Below are 20,519 nucleotides of genomic sequence, written 5' to 3' on the forward strand. Positions count from 1 at the left end.
TTCAGGCATGGCTGCTTTGAGAGCCACGCGAATAAAAATGACACTTTCCTCAGCAAGGCGTTCTCTGAGTAGAAGAAATGGAATGTATGGACCAGCTGCTCCACAGAACTCTCTCTCTCTCTCTCTCTCTCTCTCTCTCTCTCTCTCTCTCTCTCTCTCTCAGAACTGTGAAAATGCCCAGTAACAGTGCAACATGTGAACAGGGTATGGGTTGATTCCAGTGTTCATCTAATTAAAGTCCGATTGCTTTCCATGTGTCTACGCTTGCTAGGATTAATCTCAGAGATAACCACGTGCCTGTCTCCTAGACCTTGCTATTCCTGCAGGGTCCTTAGCATACCACTTGGAGAGTCTGTGTGCAGGACCCCTTACCCAAGAAGTCAGCCAATAAAACATAATATGCAAACTACCTTGCAATCACAGCCAATGGGCTTTTTACATTCCTCACAGTTATTGGAGTACAGGCTCTCGTAGCACTTGATGCAGTAGGGACTGTCTTCCCTCAGGATGTACTTCTTGCCAAACAGAGTCTCTTTGCAGTAGTGGCAGTCAAAGCGTTCGGTCATTTTGACATCGAGGACTTAGAAGGCCTGCCTACAAGAAAACAAGCAGCTCCGGTTAAAGTGGTGTTAACTTTGAGCTACAGGGTGGAAAGCATATTATGAGCATGATGCTTCTTGTGTAAGCTCTTCTTCTGTATTTTGTTTATTTATACCAATTGTTGTATTATGCATTCATAATATGTATGGCTTAATAAAAAAATCTCTAGGCATTTTAACGCAATTTCCCCTAATACAAACATTTCTGTATGCAGATCAAAGAACTGCATTACAAAATTCAAAAAGTGCAAAAAATGGAATGATAATTGTGTTCCAGTTTGTGTATTTGTTCAGGAAGAGTGAATGAGGTCAATTTGCATTAAATTGCACACCAAATTTATTCCCCATCCAATGACGCTTGCAGGTGGCAGTTTGTCTGAGGTTACACACTGAGAGTCACTTTTACGGTTCAGATCTATCAGTCTCCTCCTGACACCACTCAAGATCTCAATTTGGTCTTTAATATCAGATTGATAGCATCATCATTTGGGAAGCACTGGTGCATTTACTGTTGTGACTCAACAAAAGAAGGAAATACTTGATAGGTACTCTCTTTTTCCTGTAATTTAAGCCCTAGTCAAGTGTTCAAAAACCGTAAGTGCACATGAGGGGACGCATGTGTGGTTCTGATAGCACAAAGCATTGCATTCAGTTGAGTGTGACTACTCTAAAACTTCATCAGCTCCCAAATGTTAGAGGAAGAATTGTGGGAAGGGTATGGGTGTCCTCTCCATGCTAATGATTTTGACTCACTCTTTCTTTCTGACTCACACCCAAACAGAAGTCTGATTCAGCAAAACATTTCTTATGAGAGTGAGATTTAATGCTCACTTGGTTCTCATAAAATTACAGTCCAAGGTATGAGTTGACTATAGGTTGTCACTGAATTGTGGATTGTTTTTAAGTGCAAACCCTGCACTATGATTTAAATATGGGTTGTTCACAGTAAGTAACTGAGTAAGAAAATCCATGGACTGGTTTTGCACAATCGGGGAAGGAAAAGAAGAGACCATCACCAATTTTCCTGCTCTGTGTGTGCTGGTAGTATGACACCAAACTATTATTGCTACTGTTACTGCTCATACTGCTGCTGCTACTACTACATTATGTAAACTCTGCCTTCTTTCTCTGGCAAAGAATGCAAGGTGGCTTACAATATTCTCCTCTCCATTTATCCTCACAGCAACAACCCTGAGGGCAGGTTAAGTGGAGAGTCCATGACTGGGCCAAAGGCATCCAGTGAGTTTCGTGACTGAGTTGGAATGAGAATCCAGATCTCCTGATTCCCAGGCCAGTACTCTTAATCATTACGCCATGTTGGTTCTCCTTTACCTTAATTACTCTAGCCAGACACAGCAAAGCAGGAGGTAGGTGGGTCTACCTGGTTTATTCTACCTGTCTCCCATCCTTGCTAAGTTTGGAGAATATAAAATACTGCACCCATCGAGAACAATCATGGTAATTTGGCAGCACGCCACTGGCATACTTGGGATGGTGGAAAACTGTTATTTTCCTTCCCCTGTTGTGTGGTAATGCCCATGGTTTCTTGTTGGGTTGTATGTTAACCATAGTTAAAACATTGTGTGGGGTTTACCCATAATGCTTCAATGACCAGATTTAAACCATAGTTTAGGTTCTCATGAGAACCTCGGAATCTAAGCCCAGGCAAATACACCCCATGTTGATCATTATTTCTCAACCATTCAAGTTGACGTTGAATTGCAGAATCCAGTTTGGGGACTAAAATTGAGTGTGGGAGCAGGGCATTTGAAAGGGAGAGTCATGGGAGGTAGTTGTGCTAGGCAGCTTTTTGCACATGCAGAGCCTTTACTGCAAATGCCCTTCAACCCAGAAACAGCAAGCAAACAGGCATGGGAGCCAGAGATCCCCCGTACAGCTTCTACCTTGACTCTTAGGCAATGTCAATATCTGAATCTTACCAGCAAGCTCATACCTAATAGTTTATGCCACGTGGAGATTCTACTCTGTCAGCCCAGGAAACCCCAACGCTCTCCACAGGTCCATCAGCACTCTCCCTGCATCTCTAATCGGTCACCAGCACAGGAAGGAAGAGAGCAGAGAACAGTTCCTGTGTATTACCACTGTCAGAAGGGATGATTAAGCCAAAGGTTCAGCACTCACTTCCTGGCACTTAGCCATCCTGTAAAAAGTCTTTGGCAGCCGCCTGAAAGGATGTCTGGAACATTATCTTGTCTCTCAAAACTAACGTATGACTCAACCAATCATGTCGCCACACCTTTGCCCCCTTCCATCCCGTTTTTCCAGTGATCATTCCAGCTGACAGTCCCCTTGGACTTGGGAGCTGTTCCTGGGTGCCCAAGCAACACTTTGGAGAAGCCACTGCTTGCTTGCTACTCCTGCCCTTTTGCGAAAGAAACCAGTGAAAGAAAATGGCACAGATAGGTTTGTGATCGCTTAAAAAGAGAGAGAGAGAGAGAGAGAGAGAGCCGGCCTTGTGCAAGTGCAGATGAGAGGTGTGCCCCCTTGGGCATCCAAAGTGAGAAGCCGTGCCTGGGCAATGTCCTGGCGGGGGAGCCATCCGCCGTTGAGCTGTAGCAAAACCATCTACAGGCACTGACTCGGAGAGGCTGCAAAAGTCCTGTACACTTTTGTACAAACAGAGTACAAAAAGTGGTCTTCAAAAGCAAACAGGGAAAGGGGGGAAAGCAGTGAATGCAAAAGAGCCCTTGGAATACCTGATGAAGGACTTGGGTGGGCAGGGAAGATCTGGGGGAAACTGTCTGATGTATATTGTGTAAGCTTATTTGCAGGGTGGGTTGCTGGCTTGTGCAAACCCACCCACTGTCTCACGGCTTAACCTGTTTTACAAGGCTATTATGAAGATTAAAAGGCAGAGAGGTGGATGACCTAAGGTCCTGGGAAGGCATTGTACAAATCTGATAAAAAACATAATTCAAGAAAGCTGTTTATGCAACTATCTCTTTACTTAAAGTGTTATGTAAAGCAGCCTTCATTTACTGGTGCAACTCCATGCATTCCTCACCAGCTGGGGCCGATAGTAGTTGTAGAGCAAAACATCTGGAGGGCCAGATGTTACCTAGCCTTGGCCTACTATGTAGTTGTAAATAGGAACTCAATTTTCCCTCTCATATTTTTTCAAGCACACACACACTCTCTCTCTCTCTTTAAGACATGCCTGGGACTTAGGTTAGTGCCCATGCACAATCTTTCTTTTTCTCTTTGTTTTCTTTCATGAGAGAATGGAAGATTTGTATCTGCAACATCTGCAGGCATAAATTCATGTGAGAAGTAGTGTTTGGAAAGCATTTTTGTTATTGTTTCAAAAGCTGTAAAATTTACAGTGTCTTTTTTTTGTACATGGGAGCACTTTGGACTATCAGGATCATATTTCAGGCCCCTACCAGTAGCTGGCAGATATGCTACTGAGAGTTGCTTCAGGAGAACTTGATGTCCTTTTTCCAGGAACTCTCCTCTTTTTTCTAAACAAAATTACACATCCATACAAACAGGAAGGGGATTAAGATGCTGGACAAAGGGATGCTTTTGACAGGAAAAGGCAGCATATAAGGTAGTTAGCAGTGTCCAGATATAAATATGTACACCTCGTGAAGAACTTCCACAGCACCCTTCAATAATCATACGTTTCCTTTTAAATATTTATTGATTGGCTTGATTTATGCCACCCAAATGACAGATGCCCGTGGGGGGGTCACAATCATAACAGTCCCCATCAAACAACAATAAACTGACAATCAAAACAATAAATAAAATAATGAAAACATCAAAATATGCTAAGTATGCAAACTATCAAAGATCCAGCAACAAAGCTAATAATCAGAAGACTGGATGCAGAGTTACAAGCTTTCCAAAGAGAAAGATCGTAATCTGGTCTCTCCATGAATGCGACAAAGTTGCCAGGTACAAGGGTGGAAGGTTATTCCACAGATGGAGCCAACAAATAGAAGACTTTTTTCCATGGGAACCCCCATTGTGCTTATGTTCTCTTTAATGTTTCATATCATGGAAACCCAGAACTGCATATTTGACCACACAGGGGTGTTGTTTTGGGGGATAAAATGGAAAGGAGGAGAACTTTATAAGTTGCCTTGGGTTCCTTCCAAGAGGAAGAAAGGTGGAGCAAACATGTAATACAACAACTTCACTAGGTAAGAATACAAGAAACTGCCTTATGCCAGGTCAGATAATTTGCCCGTTTGGCCTAGGGTGGCCACTTATGAACTGGCATGAAAAAGTAGGAGGAAATGCCTCACCAAAAGAGACTAATGTGCTCAATACTTGCATGTATTTGTACAGTCACAAAGTCATGCCCGACCCATCACCCCACCACGACCCCATGAACAATGTTCCTGCAGGCTCGCCTGTCCTCCACCATCCCTCAGAGTCCACCCAAGCCCACACCCACCGCCCCAGTGACTCCATCTAGCAACATTTGCATGGACTCATGGTTTAACCATTGTGTGGAAGTCTGGGACCAGGGGATCACATGCCTGCTCTTAAGATTCTTTATCTGAGCTTGGATTGCAGAGATCTTCCAAAACAGAAGGGCTTTGAGTGCAGCATGGACCTGTGCCAGCCCTCCAGGGAGGACTATCTTCTGTATGTAGTCATCCTATGACTGGCAACTGTTCTCCAAGGGCTGAGACAGAAATGGGTCACTTGCAACCCCAGAACCGGCTGCTTAATGGGTGATGCCAAGGACTGAATGCTCTGCATGCCAAACATTTGCCCTACCATTGAGCTATACTTCCACATGGACATAGTTCTGCTCCAGGTCCTTGGGGAGAGGAATTTTTCACTCTGGTAACAGTGGCCTTCTTGTTTCCTTACGTCTTCTGTTTGGGAGCTCTGCTCACTGAAGATGGAACCACAAGCTACAAAGGAAATAGGAGTTGTTCTCCCTGTGTTTGGCTCACAATATTAATGCAAGAGTAGGGATGCAAATATGAAAACCAGTGGGCAAGAGGAAGGTGCTTAGTGATTTCATCTGATCCACTCCTGCAAATAATACAAGTCCTTTTCAAATTTTATTCTGCCAATCTGACTCAAAAACCAGGTGGGGAGATGTACTTTGCACGAGGAACATCAGTTGGTGCACGACATGTGAGCACGGCACTTTTCCTTTCCTCCATGAATGTCCCTTGCAGCGCAGCCCTTAGTGTGTTCAGACTCAAAAGAGTCCTTCACCTCCAGCATGCCCTCATCAGCATCAATGGCTGCAGAGAGGTTGTGACCTGTAGGCATTTTTCAAGGGAACATATGCACCCTCTGCATCATGCTACTTTATCAGACATGAGCCTCAGGACATGCATTTACTGAAATAATGTACAATTCTTTAGGTACCACATGCTGGTCCTGCATCAGAAGGAAAAAGAGTTTGCTTCTACTGGCTTTTCCTGCCACAGTGAATGACTGCCTGCAAGGAACCCTCTTAACTAGGATGAGCCCATTTCTTTGAACATAATTCCATTTTTAATTAAAAAATATACAACTACTTAGTACACACAGCTATTCAGCACAATTGATTCCTAATCAATTTTTTAATAATCAATGACCCTTCTGGTTTGTGTATGTCAGTTAAAAACTTAGATCTCCTGAAGTGAGTTCCCTATCATGCCAACAATCGGCAAAGATAATTGTTTCACCCATTTCAGAAGGGGGTGATTGGAAGAACCGAGCAACTGAAGGATTTGGATTTCACCCAGGGATTCACAAGATCCTGGGCTGTCTTGAGAAAAGTGAATTAAATAATACTGTTGCTAGGGAATATCGAAAGTCAAATTTGGGGGAAAGTTTCTTTTGTGCTTGGCTAAGAAACAGAAACCACAGTTATAAGAAGTCGAAAGGAATGCTCCAGATTTTGTGGTTTGCTGCATTTGGCCACTAACCAATACTTATGTTGGTGTAGAGTTTTACAGTCATTAGTTGTAAAAATATGTAAGTATTAAGTATGCATGACTTGGAAGGTGCGAATCCTGACCACTGGCTGCCCGGTCAATGCAAAATTGTTAGTCAATGACGACAATGTGCAATTATTTGTCCAGATATGTTGAAAATATTTATAAAATAACATCAGTTTGTTCACCAGAACTCTCTCTCTCTCTTTCACACACACACAAACACACACAGCAGCTGAGATAGATCGGGTTAATTTACTGGAAATATTATTATTATGTTAAAACAGCAGCAACACAGACAGAACCGTCTAAGGCTGAGTGATGATCCCATGTAGGAATTAAAGGTGTATTAAAGGTGATTTCCCTGTCACCCTTCAGATGTGTCAGCCTACAACATCCATAATTCCTAGGGAGAAAGGTGATGCTAGGAATTATGGGAGTCCCAGTCCAACACACCTGCAGACCTGGCTGGGAAGGCCACATTAATGACAGAGCCAGGCTAACTGTGAGTGTTGTTTCTTAAGATAAATATTTGGAGGGAAAGCAGACACTAAGAGCACAGAGGATTTTTGTCTATGAGGATGCCAAGTCTCATTCATCAGGGAGGTTTTTAGAAAGACCCAATACTCCTCCTTCCTCTTTCCATCCTAGGAAGGCAGACATGAAATGCAGAGGCACCTCTCAAATGCTTATTTGGGCACTGTCAGAGACCTGTCAGCAGTACATGGCAGAAAAACAGGATTTTAAGTGCTGCTAGCCATATCCTGCCTGCCCTCTTGGTGAACTTGTAGGGAGTACGGCTGTTTCTGTCAGTTCGTGGAATTCAGTTTGACCGTTGAGTGTACACCAAGCCGCACTGGGGAATTTCACCCGGGGGATGTCCAGAACGCACCCTCGCTGCCTGATCCATGGCAAATCTCCAGCCACAGCTTTGCTCGGACACAGCAGGCACTGGCATTGCTTGTGGGCTTGGTTCAACACCGCTGCTCTGGTTACATGCAGCCGCCTCCAGCTTATGGCAGCCCTATGAATGAATGAAGACTAAACATGAGATGGATTGAGCCCACAAAGGAAGCCACAGCCTTGGATTTAGAACACCTACGCAGGGCTGCCCCAGGTAGGATATGTTGGAGGACTTTCATCCATAGGGTCACCATAAGCTGGAGAAGACTTGACAGCACATGAAAGAACGCTCTTCAGACTGTCCTGTCCTTGGCAGCCATCAAGGCTGTGGCTTCCTTGGCCCAGCACTTGTGGGTGTCAGTGTTGCCAGAACTGTTGTTTTTCATGTGTGTGTGATTTAAAAAGTAGGATGAGCCCAGACTCCAAAAGTTTCACTAGATTGCCTCTGTCCTGGAAAATGAGTTCCTTTTCGTATATGCAGTAGATCGTGATTTCCCCAGTCTCAAAGTAGACATACTGAACCTTAAGTCAGACAGTCCTTCCATACCATCTCTGAAAATGCATCCTCCTGTTCATTTGTCGTTTTGCAAAAGGAGAAACCACTTACTTTTTAATGTGATAAGTAGCGGAATGGGCAGAGGAAAGAATATGTGGAAAGTGACTGCATCCGCACTGTTGTTCTGCACGACCATTATCCGAATAGCTGGCCATGCTGGCTGAGCAAACGGGAGGTGTAGCCCAACACGTCTGAAGAGCACCAGGCTGGTTGCTGGATGCGCACCCACCGAAGTTCGCTGAGCTCACAGGGTGCTAAAGGGCACCGGTACTCAATTCTTATTGGTTTAAGCAGGACTTCATATCCTTTTGCTCCATTGCATCCTGACTCCCTCTGTTCTCTTACGTATGCCTAGCATTTGTCGCCTTTCATACATGAATCCCTTGTAATTTTAACAGATGGCAATATGGAAACTCTTCCATCTAGATTAAATCATATGTTTGTGTTAACAAGCCCTGGAAAGTACACGAACCAGCCAGGAAAATGCTAGGAGTTGTAGGGTTTTTTCCTGCCTAAATATGCATAAGATTCTATACCAAGACATTCAAAGCTGCCTTGGAGGCCGGCTTAGGTAGAAACCTCGGATATCCGTATTAATAAATAAATAACACTGTTGCCAAGACGTGAGTGTTGAACTGACTTGAAGGTATTTTCTCAGTTACAAATACTGAGAACCATTACAGATATTAAACACCGAAGCGGAAGGAAGCCACATTTGTAAGTTCTATGTAAACATCTTGAAATCAAGGCACGATTTAGAGCACTACCTTTCTTGTTATGCATAAACGGCGTGTGTGAAAGAGAAAGAGGCAGGGAAGGCAGGGGGGTGGCACGGCAGAGTCAGCGAGAAAATGCACAGAGGCGAGGCTACCTTTGTTTTCTGGGTTTCCTCTACTGTAAAATTTAATGCTCTCCTTTGTTACTGTAGGAAGCAGGAAGCGTCCAGGGAGGTGCAAAGAAAGCGCCCTCTTCCCTGAGGATTATCCATCATGGCATTGTGTAGCCTCGATGCGAACTGACACAATGCCATCTCCCGCCTCGCTCACACATTACCTTCAGACCCAGCACGGTCTTCCCTAGGGGCAAACCTCGCGCATCTCGACCCAGCCTCTTTCTGCCGCCCATCGTCGCAGGCGAAGGGGGCGCATCTTAGAGGCACTCGGGTCTGCCGCTTTCTCCTCTTCCTACGCGAGCCAGACCTCACACCCTGTCCTGCAACACCGCCTTTTGTCCGTCAGCCAGCGCAAAGTCTCCACCGGGTCGCTGCTGCTCCTCGGGCGCCCACAGGGGATGTCTACTTACAGGCAGGTCGTTATTTGTCCCCGCTGGAGTTGGGATGGGGAGCCACATCCATTAATGAGCGGCTGGCACGGGGACCGGCCGGCGGGAAGAGGAGGCGCGCAGCGGCCGGGGACTCCTCCGCTCGCGCCGAGCAGGCAGCTCCGCGATCGCCGCGCGGCGTCTGGGTCGTGTGGAAGCAGCGTCCGCCTTCGCAGCCCGGCGAACACCCCCCCCCGTGTCTCGTTTTACCATATAAGGAGACAAAAGCGCCAGAGACACTCGCTCGTCGCGGCTCGCGCTGCCGGCGGCCGGGCGCGCGTGCGGGGAGCGGATCCTTCCCGCACCCCCCGCCTCGCTCTGCTGGCTTCCCGGGCCGGGGCGCGCGCACGTGTGCCACCGCTCCACACCTTCGCTGGACGGCGCGCGTGTGCTCGCCTCGCCGTCGCCGCTGCTGGCTTAGGGTCTGCAGCAAGCCTCCGTCAGGCTGGAGGCCAGAGGGTGGGCTAGACTGGGAAGCGGGCGGTGGGACTGGTGGGACTGGGACTGGCGGAGAGCTGGGTTCCAGTGGCCAGCCAGCCATGAAACTTTCCGGGAAACTTGGAGCCAGTCACGGATTCTCCGCCTAACCTCCCACACCAGGTTGTTATGAGGATGGAAGAGAGAGGAGGAGGAGGAGGACTCTCTCCTTCTGCAAGGATCAGGTGGGATATCCATGTCATAAGTACATAAATGAATTCCAGGCAGTGCCACCCAAGCTAAGCAATGACTGCCCACACCAGAAAAACCTTCCGGCGTTTAAATACATACTTACACAGGCAGACGGACCAATGGACAGGCACACCTTCCTGCTGATCTGGTGCCTTCTCACCCGGGTAGGTTCATAAATGAGGCAATTAAGATGATGTTATCAGTCAGTGCTTTCTGCACTGCCTGCCATCTGTGGCAACTAGAGCAAGCTTGCTCAGGCGCCTGACGTTTCCAGCTATATAGGAGGCACCCTTATACACTGAGTCAGAAGATAGGTCTACCTGGCTCAGTATTGTCTTCACTGATTGGGAGGGGTTCTGAGCCACGTCTTCCCGCATCTGCCACCTGGACATGCCAGGCATTGAACCAGGGACTTTCCGCGTGCAAAGCAGGGGTGCTGCCAAGGGAGCTACTTCAGGGAGCACCGCGGGGCAATTCACAGAGTGCCAGTGTGGTTAAGAGCATGGGACTGGGACTCAGGTGATCCGGGTTCGAGTCCCCACTCGGCCATGGAACCAACGGGGTGACTTTGGGCCAGTCGCAGACTCTCAGCCCAACCTACCTCACAGGGTTGTTGTTGTGGGGATAAGATGGAGGGGGAGAATGATGTAAGTTGCCTTGAGCCCTTTGTAGGAAAAGGGCAGGATATAAATCGCAAAACAAACAAATAAATAAATAAATGGTAAAAGTTACAAAAAGTTTAAGTAAATAAATAAGTACTAGCCAGTGGTCTCGGGCCAAGACGAGTACCACAGCAAAGCTGTTTCATTATCAAGCCTTCCAGCCAATGAATGCTGGGAACTGAGTCCTGTGAAGCATTCACGGTATCATCACAACATTGCGTGTGTGCAAATAGAAGGTGTGCTAAACAAGCTGGGTTGCGTTCAGATTTAAGTAGAGTAGAACTGCTGAAATCAACAGGATTTAAATCATTCATGACGAGCCTAAGTTCAATTGATTCCAGTAGGTCTGCTCTAGGTATGGCTATGACTCTAAGCCCTTGCATACCCTTTCTTGCTGCTGGGGTGAATTTAGAACCCCAGCAGAAAGTGCCTGAGGCTATAAAAATGCTAAATCCTAAAAACCTTTGCTCTGGGTGAAATTTTCTCTCATGAGGTTGCAATCAGCATTAAAATGTCTTTCAGCTTCAGCAAGCAGAGGTAATTTCTGTTTTAATGCTTCCTGAGGCTATGCAAACTGAGAAAATCTACATAACAGTGGCAGATACATCAACTCCTTTCTGCATAATAATAGTTTTGCGTGTAAAAATCATTTTCATTCTACTTGCTGGAAGGTTTGACTTTAAAAGGAGACCAAGATCTGAACTGTGCCTTTTGCAGGGCCTTTGTTCAGGGTCACAGTCACACTGCCCAACTATTCCTTGGGAGCTTCTGGGGTGAATTTGACACCCCAGGCATTTTTCTTTTATCAAAAACAAAACAAAAGTGCAAAATATAGGAAGCTGAAATTTGGACACATTTTAGACCAGGTACTTTATGACAACATCATAAAATAACAAGTTGAAAGGACTGTTTATGTGTAAATTACAGTAAAATGTTTGCATCTGGGGCACTAGGGTCACCCCACAATGCAGCTCTTTGTAACCCTGAAACAAGTCAATCATCTGACCTTTTTATGAGAGCCAAACTAGATATGACCTGAGGGTTGGGAAGAGGCTGGTTGATTCTTTCCTTCTTGCCATTGTACACTAAAAATCCCTTCAGATGTGTTACCACAGATAAAGATAGGGAACTCTTTCATTTTCCATGCATGGTGAAAACTGTCCATTGAAGGAGAGGGGTATTTGCAGATTTGTAGAAAACCAACACCAGGAGTGGGTCACATTAAAAAGTTCTTCCACTTTACGGTATGTTGTTATAACTTCAGAATTTACTGCCTCAAGATGGAGTGATACTCACCATCGTGGAAAGCTTTAAAAAGGAATTAGACAGATCCATGGAAGAGAAGGCTTTCAGTGGCTATGAGTCAGGGCTGCCTCCAGATCCAGATTTTTCCATGGTGTGTAACCATGGAAGCAGACAGGCCCTCCAACTCTCTGCAACCAATACCCTGAGGATCAGGGGCCCCAGCTGAATGGGGTGAGTTGTGTTGCAAGGGGTAAGGGGAATGCCTCCTTGGAGCAGGACTCTTCCATGCCCAGCAGAATGGAAGCGGGGTGGGCGCTCATTGTTCCCAACCCTGGCTGTCACGATTTTAACCTATCAGCAGAATTACAATTGACTCACACCCTAGAGGGAGTGTTGCACTTTATCTGTGTACCACCTGCTACATTCTGCCCATAGGGCAAAACCAGTGCTGGGGACCTGGGTCAAGTGACTTGCGCCCAGGCTTGACTCAAGTCATGTCAGTGGCTTGACTCAGACTCAGCTCTGGAGCAATGAGTGAGTGACTGGAGGTGTCGACATTTTTTATGACCGAGTCCCTCCAGGGCTTGCTGTGCAGAAGGATAACCTGGAAGGCAAGTACAAACCCAGCACATGTGGTGGGAGGAAGGGAGTTTCAGGGGATGGGGCAGGATGGGGAGGAGGGGGTTGCAAAGGGGGAAGGGAAGGCTTCGGCTCCTCATTTTGGCTTGGGGGAGGTGGTGGGAGGGAGGGGCAAGGGGAAGGGGGTTGGCTCTTGGGAATGAAGAGGGGTCTTGAGACTTGGCTCGAACATTTCTTGCAATGACTTGAGACTCGACTTGGACTTGAAAGTAGAGACTTGAGACTTGGCTCGAGACTCGAAGGAAAGGGCTTGAGCACATCACGGGTCAAGACACAGGTCATCTGTTATGAACTTTGTGGTAAGCACCTTTTTATCAACTTATTTTTGTTTTTTAATCCATCTTGTAATTATAACTAAAATGCTTTTACAGTGAATCCTTTTAAAAATGAGAGGCATAGCCCTAAAACATCAAGATACTACAATATTCATTTCACCACCACCACCACCACCACCACCACCCTACGCCTTCTTTATGGTCACTGCTAAAATGGGCGTGTGGGTTCACAAAGTAACTCTCCTTTGTCTTGGGGATGGTGGTGGGGAACAAGCCAGCAGTAACAGATGGCAAGTGGGACAGGAAGATGCAGATGTGGGGGGGAGGTACTTAACCCTTTTTTTGCCACTTGTTTTTATCACTCAAAATCTCTCCCTTCCTAGCACCTCCTTGCTTTTTTCATAGGGTTCAGAACTCCATTAAATAATTGCTCACATGGACAAAGGTTCTGGGACAAGCAGTTGAGCAGAAGAACAATCTAAGGTGAAAAAGTTAACAGATCTTCTGTACATTTGTGGCTGCTTTTATTTTATTATTATTTTAAACTGTTAGCAGGAAGTTACACATGAGCATGTTGTTTGACCCGTGAATTGCTTGTGTGTCTGTGCGACTGGGTTCAAACATCATGGCAAGCTACTCTGCATGGTTTCCATGGTGCACAATGATGACAGATGACCACATGGTTTCTATGCTAGCATGCTTTCAACCCTCTTTGGTCGGTCCTTCCACTGTTGGCACTTATCCCTTTAGCCACTATGTCTGAAATTCAATCCCACACTGGCTGACTGGAGCAGCACTTGCCGCTGTTGCTTTTTCCAGGGGACTGTGGTAGCTGCATACCAGGACTGTGGAAGCCACGATGCCAGAGAAACCACGGTGAAGCATGGAAACCATAGAAGAAACCATTGTCCTTTATTGTGGTTTCTAAAGTCCAAACATATCATGCTGAAATACCATGGCAGGGCTCGGACAAGACAGCAGATCATCCTGTGCAGGAAATCATCGGGGCTGGTTGTGTTGTATGAACCTGCCCTGTGCAAGAGTTTGTGTGGGAACACTTCCCACAATGCCTGAGGCATCTTGGCAACCTACCTGAAAGGGAAGGGGGCCAACAAAGGACTTGCCATGTTAGGGTGTGTGTGTGTGTGAAAGAGAGAGAGAAAGAGAGAGGAGAGAGCATACTGCCCAACAGCCAAAGCTTCCTGGGTGGTTTGCAACAGCTTCAATTTAGTGCGCATACATGGGCCAAAACATAAGTGGCTGCAGATAATCTCATTATTTAATATGGAGTAACTATGTGGAGCCCCAATCTGAATCAGAACCACTGCACTCCAGGAAGGGAGGGTTAAACCTTCCCCCAGTATCCTTCCTGAACACCGTCTCCATGTGAGGGCAGAGCTTAAAAAAAGAAACCCAAGTAGTTTGGGCTTTTTAACACCTGCATACATGCCCGGTGGAGGGATTCTAGGTGAAAAACGATGGGGAGAGAAGATTCATCCTTTTCTTCCCATGCGTAGTGATCCTATTCTGAATTGGGGCCCCACACCTGCACTTACTGTTGAGTTAATAAATTAAATAACTAACATCCTCAGCTGTATGCAATGAACATAATGTGTAGTTTGACCAAGGGGAAGCCAGACGAAGAGTAGCAGGGCTGGTTTGGGGGTGCCTTCAGCCCTGCTCTCTGTCCAGACACACCTCTTTTCTTTGGAGATGGGAGCTCAGATTGAACTGCGTGTGTACAAATAATGGCACCTGCAGAAAGTATAATTAGTGGGCAACAATAATGTCACTGGGACACCTTCCTTCTCCCCAGTTTATAGCAGCCATTTGCACATTGACAAAAGAAAATAAGAAAGGCAGGGTAAGGCACCCCCCCTTGGGCAAAGATTGGTAGAGATATGCACAGAAATTTTATTATGCAAATATGCCTGTGTGGATGCCACTGGGAAAATAATTACTGCGAGTTAAATAGAGATGCAGTGCATCTCTCCACAGCGTGGAAGGACCACATGGTGTGCCTGTTTCTGCCTGCCATCTACATGCTGTTGAGAGGTAACTTGAAGGATGCTGCATTCCCTTCTTTATTTCTTTAAACTAAAGACTTGGACTGGATAGCTTTTCAAAAGAGAGGATTCCATAAAATACAGGACTGTCCTTGGTAAACTAGGTTCCTTTGCTGCCTCATTCTTAGAACAGTTTTGCAATTATTTTCAAACGTTTATGCCTTTAAAAAAGGTGACTGAAAAAATGTGCACATGGTTCTTAAAACCTGCTGAAGTATGAAGGGAGATGCAAGACTGACAAGTAACCCATAATTTGACTTGCAAGGTTGCATGGCTGTCCCAAAATTGCAAAGCTAGGAGGCAATTGGGCTTGTGCAGCCCATGATAAACATGCTGGTATTTCTGTTTAAATTTCTGGTCTGTTTCTACCCCAAGACACCATGCTTACTAGAAAAGACAAAGAAGGGAAATGGTTGATGTCTGTCATGCAAAACTCATGTGAAAAAGCCTCTCTCATTCCCATGTCCATCTCTTCAACATAAAACAACACCAGGTACCCCCCACCAAATGGACAATCAGAGGCATCTTGGAGCACCCCACCCCCCTGCAAACGTTCCAGTTGAGTTGCCCAGCTAGTCCTACACGGTGGTAGAAAAGACGCCAAAGCACAGACACAAACAAAAAAGGAAGGTGAACGTCCACATCACTTTTTCCTTTCTAAGACCTGTGTGTGTGTATCCACACCCAGAGAGACACAATGTGCTTGCATGCATCCATGCATGTGGTCATGTCCAGAGATGGATTTAGAAGCCCACCGTCCAGGCAGCTTCCTGGGGCCTCAGGCCCGGAAGGCATCTGTTACGGGCTTTTTGTTAGCCATCCACTCAACCAGAGGTGCATTTTGCAGGGGCAGCTGCTCATCAGGACAGCCCCAGTAGCCATGGCCCCAAGGAGAGCACAAAAGTCCAGGCAGCTTCTTGACCCACACCAACACATCATCTACCTTAGCAGTTTTCATTTCCACTAAACAAGCAGGAGACCTTTTGTTAAAGCTGCTGGGTCTAGCATTGCCCACTCAAGACCAAGCCACCCTAAATAGTTTGCATTTCAAAGGAGAACATTATATTGTTGCTGGGAAAATCCACTCCTTCCCAGCCACAGAGAGGATTTCAGCTGACCTCAGAGGCAGTGGAGAAATCTGAGCTGGCAGCAGATGAGCTACTAAAAGTACAGCCTTCATCTCTGCAAGTCCTTGCTGCACTGTATCTCTGCACCTAACAACTGCAGCAGGTAATGGGGATGGTTCCTTTTCCAGTTGTAAAGCAAGGAACACCTGACTGATGTGGCCCCTTTAGTGTAAATGGCTGGGTGTCATTTTTAATTCACTGACTGAAGCCAGTTGTTGCCTTTCATGGGACTGCAAATAAGGCTTTAAATTTGTGGTGTGGGCAATGCTAATGCACTTTGGAAGATCACTGTTTCACAAGTAACCACTGGGCACCATTTGATTTCAAGCCAGTCCCCTGCACACGTGTGTGTGCATGTGTGCATTAAGAATACAGCTGCACAATGCAAGCCTCACCTGTAATACTCTGTTAGGAATATGTACATTCACAAGTATTTGTTGCTACCAGGTTGTCTGGGACTTACAGGGACCCTGTGCAGGAATACCCTCTGAATTGTCCAGCCCTAAACTTCATAATTATATGCAGAGGATATTAATGATGGCAATTCTCGTCTTGCTGTAAGTTGACTTGGCACATACCCAGCTAGGCTATAGCCATTGGTCTTCTTACGCGAATAAACAGTTTGTGCTTCTGTGGACACAGCTTCTGCTGCACGTGATGACACTTGACAAGTTTATTAAGAATAATGTCTGGCTTGATTGCAAATGGGTGATGTGCATTTCATTTCTAAACAACACCACCTCCAACACCAGAGGCACAGCTAATTCATTTAAAACATGAGATAAGTAAATAAAGAAACAGGCATTGTAAACCGAGGAAGTCTGCCAACGTCCCTTCAGTCTTAAATAGCTGCCAACCGTGGCAAGGAAGCAGAGCTCCAGGAACTCACAGGAGGCAGAATTCAGTAGGCCTGAGGAGCAGGAGGAGGTTGCTGTATAGCAACCCAAGGGAGAAAAGGGGTTCATGTAGAGCTGGTACTATTTGCATTGCTACATACTTGCTGAGACATAAAGAACTGATTCCCCAATGATGGAAGAAGCAGGCCAGTCTCAATCGTTTGCTTTTCTCACTTGGATGCTTCTGTCTCAGCATGAATGCAGCTTTCCAAAATGCTTTCTTCCATGACTCATACTCAGTACTTGTTGTTTCAAATTAAATCTGCAAAATTTCAAGTAAATGAGCATTCCTTTGAGATAATGGCGGCACAGGAAAAAAAAGTTTATCGTAGCCTTGACGCGAACACACACAACTATTCAACTGCTTTATCACACACGTTGTGAACTATAAACAACACAAATACTTGAGATCATCCACTTTCTTTAAAAATAGCAAGTCTACAGCCCTTCTGCACCTGGTGTGGCATGCATTATTTTCAGAGGAGGAAGAAGAGAAGGAAGGGGTACTTTTTCCTGTGAGGGGGAAAATACCTCCTCTTGCCTCAAAAACATTACTGATAATGAAGTGGGACATGTTCCATTGTTGATCAACACTACTTGTCTCCAAACCAAAGATGAAAAGCAACTTTTCTTCAACATTAAATAAATGCTGTTTTGATCTAAAAATGCTTTTTTGATAGAAGTCGTGCCAGAACCAATTTTCAAGGCAAAACAATTGAGAATGGGGCTCCTTGTTCACCATTACAGTTTGGCTTCTTGTACCCTCTGACCAAACTTATCTGCAAGAGAATGAAAGAAAATCTGGTGGGCCCATTAAACCAGATACTAAAGTCATGCAAGAATCACGCTTGTTTGCTCAAGGAAATGGAAAGGGATACATTTGGCACTGAGTGCCTGTTAGTTGCAGCTGAATATACACTGAACTGGATATGCATGGAAAGCTAAGTGCCAAATTAATTTTGACCTATCAAGTCAGAGGTTTTAAAAATTACAACAGACACTTTCCCCTCTCCTCCTGATTTCTGCTGCAGCTACAATGAATGGAGAGGGGAGGTCTAACCCTTTACCCCCATGGCACAGTCCGAAAGAAATTTGTACTTCCCCCATGGCTGCTTCTAGTCCTAGAAGGAAAGCTCCTCTTTAAATATCTGTATATCTAAAATTATAGTCAATAACTGCAGCCATGAGGAGCAGTTTTTGTCAGAACTGCAGAAGGGGATGAAAACCTTCCCCTTAAGCTGTAGTCCTGAATGATATGTCCAGAAGAGGGGAGGAATACATAGATAGATAGATAGATAGATAGATAGATAGATAGATAGATAGATAGATAGATGATGGTATAGGTATAGGTGAAGATGATATATCCTGACATGTCTACTGAGACACAGCATTGCATCTTGCTTAGGCCTAAGTCTGGAGGCACTCTTTAATGTAGAGGTAGGTGTATATCTCTTTAATGACCTCTGCCCTATTGGAGGAAAAAAGACTATAAAAATGGTTGTGCTTGACCAGCTAGTTCAGTATGTGCATGCTCAATTCAGTGTAATGACATTTGGGTTAGGGATCAGATGAAAGTGACTGATTTTTCAGGATGAAAATTAATTGGAGGTTAAGAGCAACTATTCCAGTTTTTAAAAATACTTGGAAATTTACTTGTTTATATTAGAAATTATTATATTGCACATTGATTTGGAAATTGTCAAATTTACAGTGTATTCTTCTGCATGATTAGTTAGAAGTAAGGTCCACTGTGTTCAATGGTAAGTCCTCCACAACCCAGCTAAGAGGGTTCCACAAGGCAGTCCTAATCTTGATACCTAAAACTAGGATAATGCGTATTTTCCTCTTGGAAAGCTTTGGCTCCAGGATTGTAATACACAATGTACATAAAAACAATTACCATGTTAATTTACACAATCTATAAATACTCATAAACTATCTTCCCATGTAAACAATCTGCAAATGAAAGAGTGTTCCCTTGAGATCCCTCTAAAACACAATTCAGTACGATGAAGACTTTATAATGGGTGTTTGGCAGCTGCTAATGCTACTACTTGGCACAGTTATTATGACAAAGTCCTCTTTTGTCACCGGGATTAGCCACCCCCCACACACACACCTCTTTTATCACTGCTATTGCTTCTAATGCAAAGCTGTTTAAATAGCTGGTCAGAATAATCTTCTAGAGGCCATAAGAAAGTAAATTATTCAAATAGGTGACTAGCCTTACATTTCAACTTACCAAATATCCACTCTCATAGGGGAAAATGTAAATATGTAAATAAATTAAAAGCATTTTCCTCAGCACCAAGACTATTATCCCAACACCTAGTCTGTCAGAGCACCAACCTGACCTTTGCAGGCTCACTTTGCATGAAGAAAGTCCTGATAAATTCAGGAAGAAAAAGGTGATAAGTTCAGCAGGATGGACTAGCCCAGGTAAGCATGCACAGATCTGTAGCTAAAATGCCTCAGGACTAGGGTTTGAATGCTCTTTTAAATGTTGGTGACAGTATGTGGGCCATCTCTTATTTTGAGATGTTCCAGTTTATTTTGCAAACTGACAACCCGTACAGAATGTTGTTTTCTTGGAAGCTGCTTGGGAAAAGAGGAAGATTTTGAAAAATGGGTTAGAAATAAAGAAAGCAAACCGAAAACTAAAACTAAAAATAATCCCTGTTCCTCTGCCTCCGAAGAACTGCAGTATTCAAGTATTGCAATGGATGATGATGATGATGATGATGATGATGATGACTATTTCCTGTCTATGCTGCCCAATAGCCAGCTTGGGCAGGTCACAAGAAATATACGGGGAAATCCTATTTGATAGCAAATCTCTTTGTCATTCGTCGATGCAGACATTGCGCTTAAATGTCCAGAAAGCAAGACTGGAGCCTTAGTCTACAGTCTACCTGGAAATAAGTACCTCTAAATCCTTTGCCTGACTAGGCATGCAACGGACTGTACTTCAGAAGTCCCGTTCCTTTCCTATGTGCCACAGACTACTCTGAGGTGTGAACAGCAACTGGACAATGCTTTCATTTCAGCAAATCAAAAACAAGCAAAGATCGCTGCTGGGAAAGCAGAACATTAATCCCCCGACTCCTGTTCTGGAGCTATTGTGTGTTTTTTTCAGTAGGACACAAGAAAAAGCCTCATATTCCCTTCAGAATCCTTATCCACCTAGCAGCATTGCAGGCTGAAAGAGATTGTGTTCTTTCTCTGTCTGCACTTACCTTGCTAGAAGACTTTCCAGGCAGGGAATGAGGGGACACAAAGGCAATCGCTGAAAGTTATTGCCTTACTGGATTACCCCAACTATGTATTTAGCAATTAGACTGCCAGGAGTTCATTTGCCAGATGAGCTATAAATACAGTAACTCCAAAGAAGCAGCTGGCCTTGGTGATAAGAAGTGAAGCATCTCTGCAACCGCTCGCCTTTTAAGGCATCGTGGTGAAGAGGAGCCGGGTCCCCTGGGGAACAGTGCGTGGCCTGACTCCAGTCAAGTGTGGCCTGCGTGGCTCTTCCACAGGGGAAGGGCCAGGCTAGTTATCTGGGGATGACTACAGGGATACGCGCAGATGTTAGCTGGATCCAGAGCGGTGGCGCAGAAGCCGACCCCCGCTTACCCCTCCCCCTGCAG

General features: G+C 45.1%; 1 protein-coding gene across 3 annotated transcripts in view; it reads right to left on the reverse strand.

Annotated features, from left to right (window-relative positions):
• Positions 1-20,243, reverse strand: part of FHL2 (four and a half LIM domains 2) — a 38,010-nt gene extending 17,767 nt beyond the window's left edge. The window contains exons 1-2 of one of the 3 annotated variants that reach the window (XM_044428230.1): positions 20,112-20,243; positions 411-594 (exon numbers count right to left, since the gene is read on the reverse strand). In XM_044428230.1, coding sequence (XP_044284165.1) covers positions 411-566 — 156 coding nt within the window. In that variant the 5' untranslated portion in view covers positions 567-594; positions 20,112-20,243. Of the gene's footprint in view, positions 1-410; positions 595-9,278; positions 9,435-10,068; positions 10,092-20,111 lie in introns of those variants that run through there. The other 2 variants (XM_044428232.1, XM_044428231.1) reach the window with 2 other exon arrangements.
• Positions 20,244-20,519: the final 276 nt, after the last annotated feature.

This window comes from Varanus komodoensis, unplaced genomic scaffold (genome assembly GCF_004798865.1).
Source record: "Varanus komodoensis strain SLA01 unplaced genomic scaffold, ASM479886v1 scaffold2, whole genome shotgun sequence".
NCBI lineage: Eukaryota > Metazoa > Chordata > Lepidosauria > Squamata > Varanidae > Varanus > Varanus komodoensis.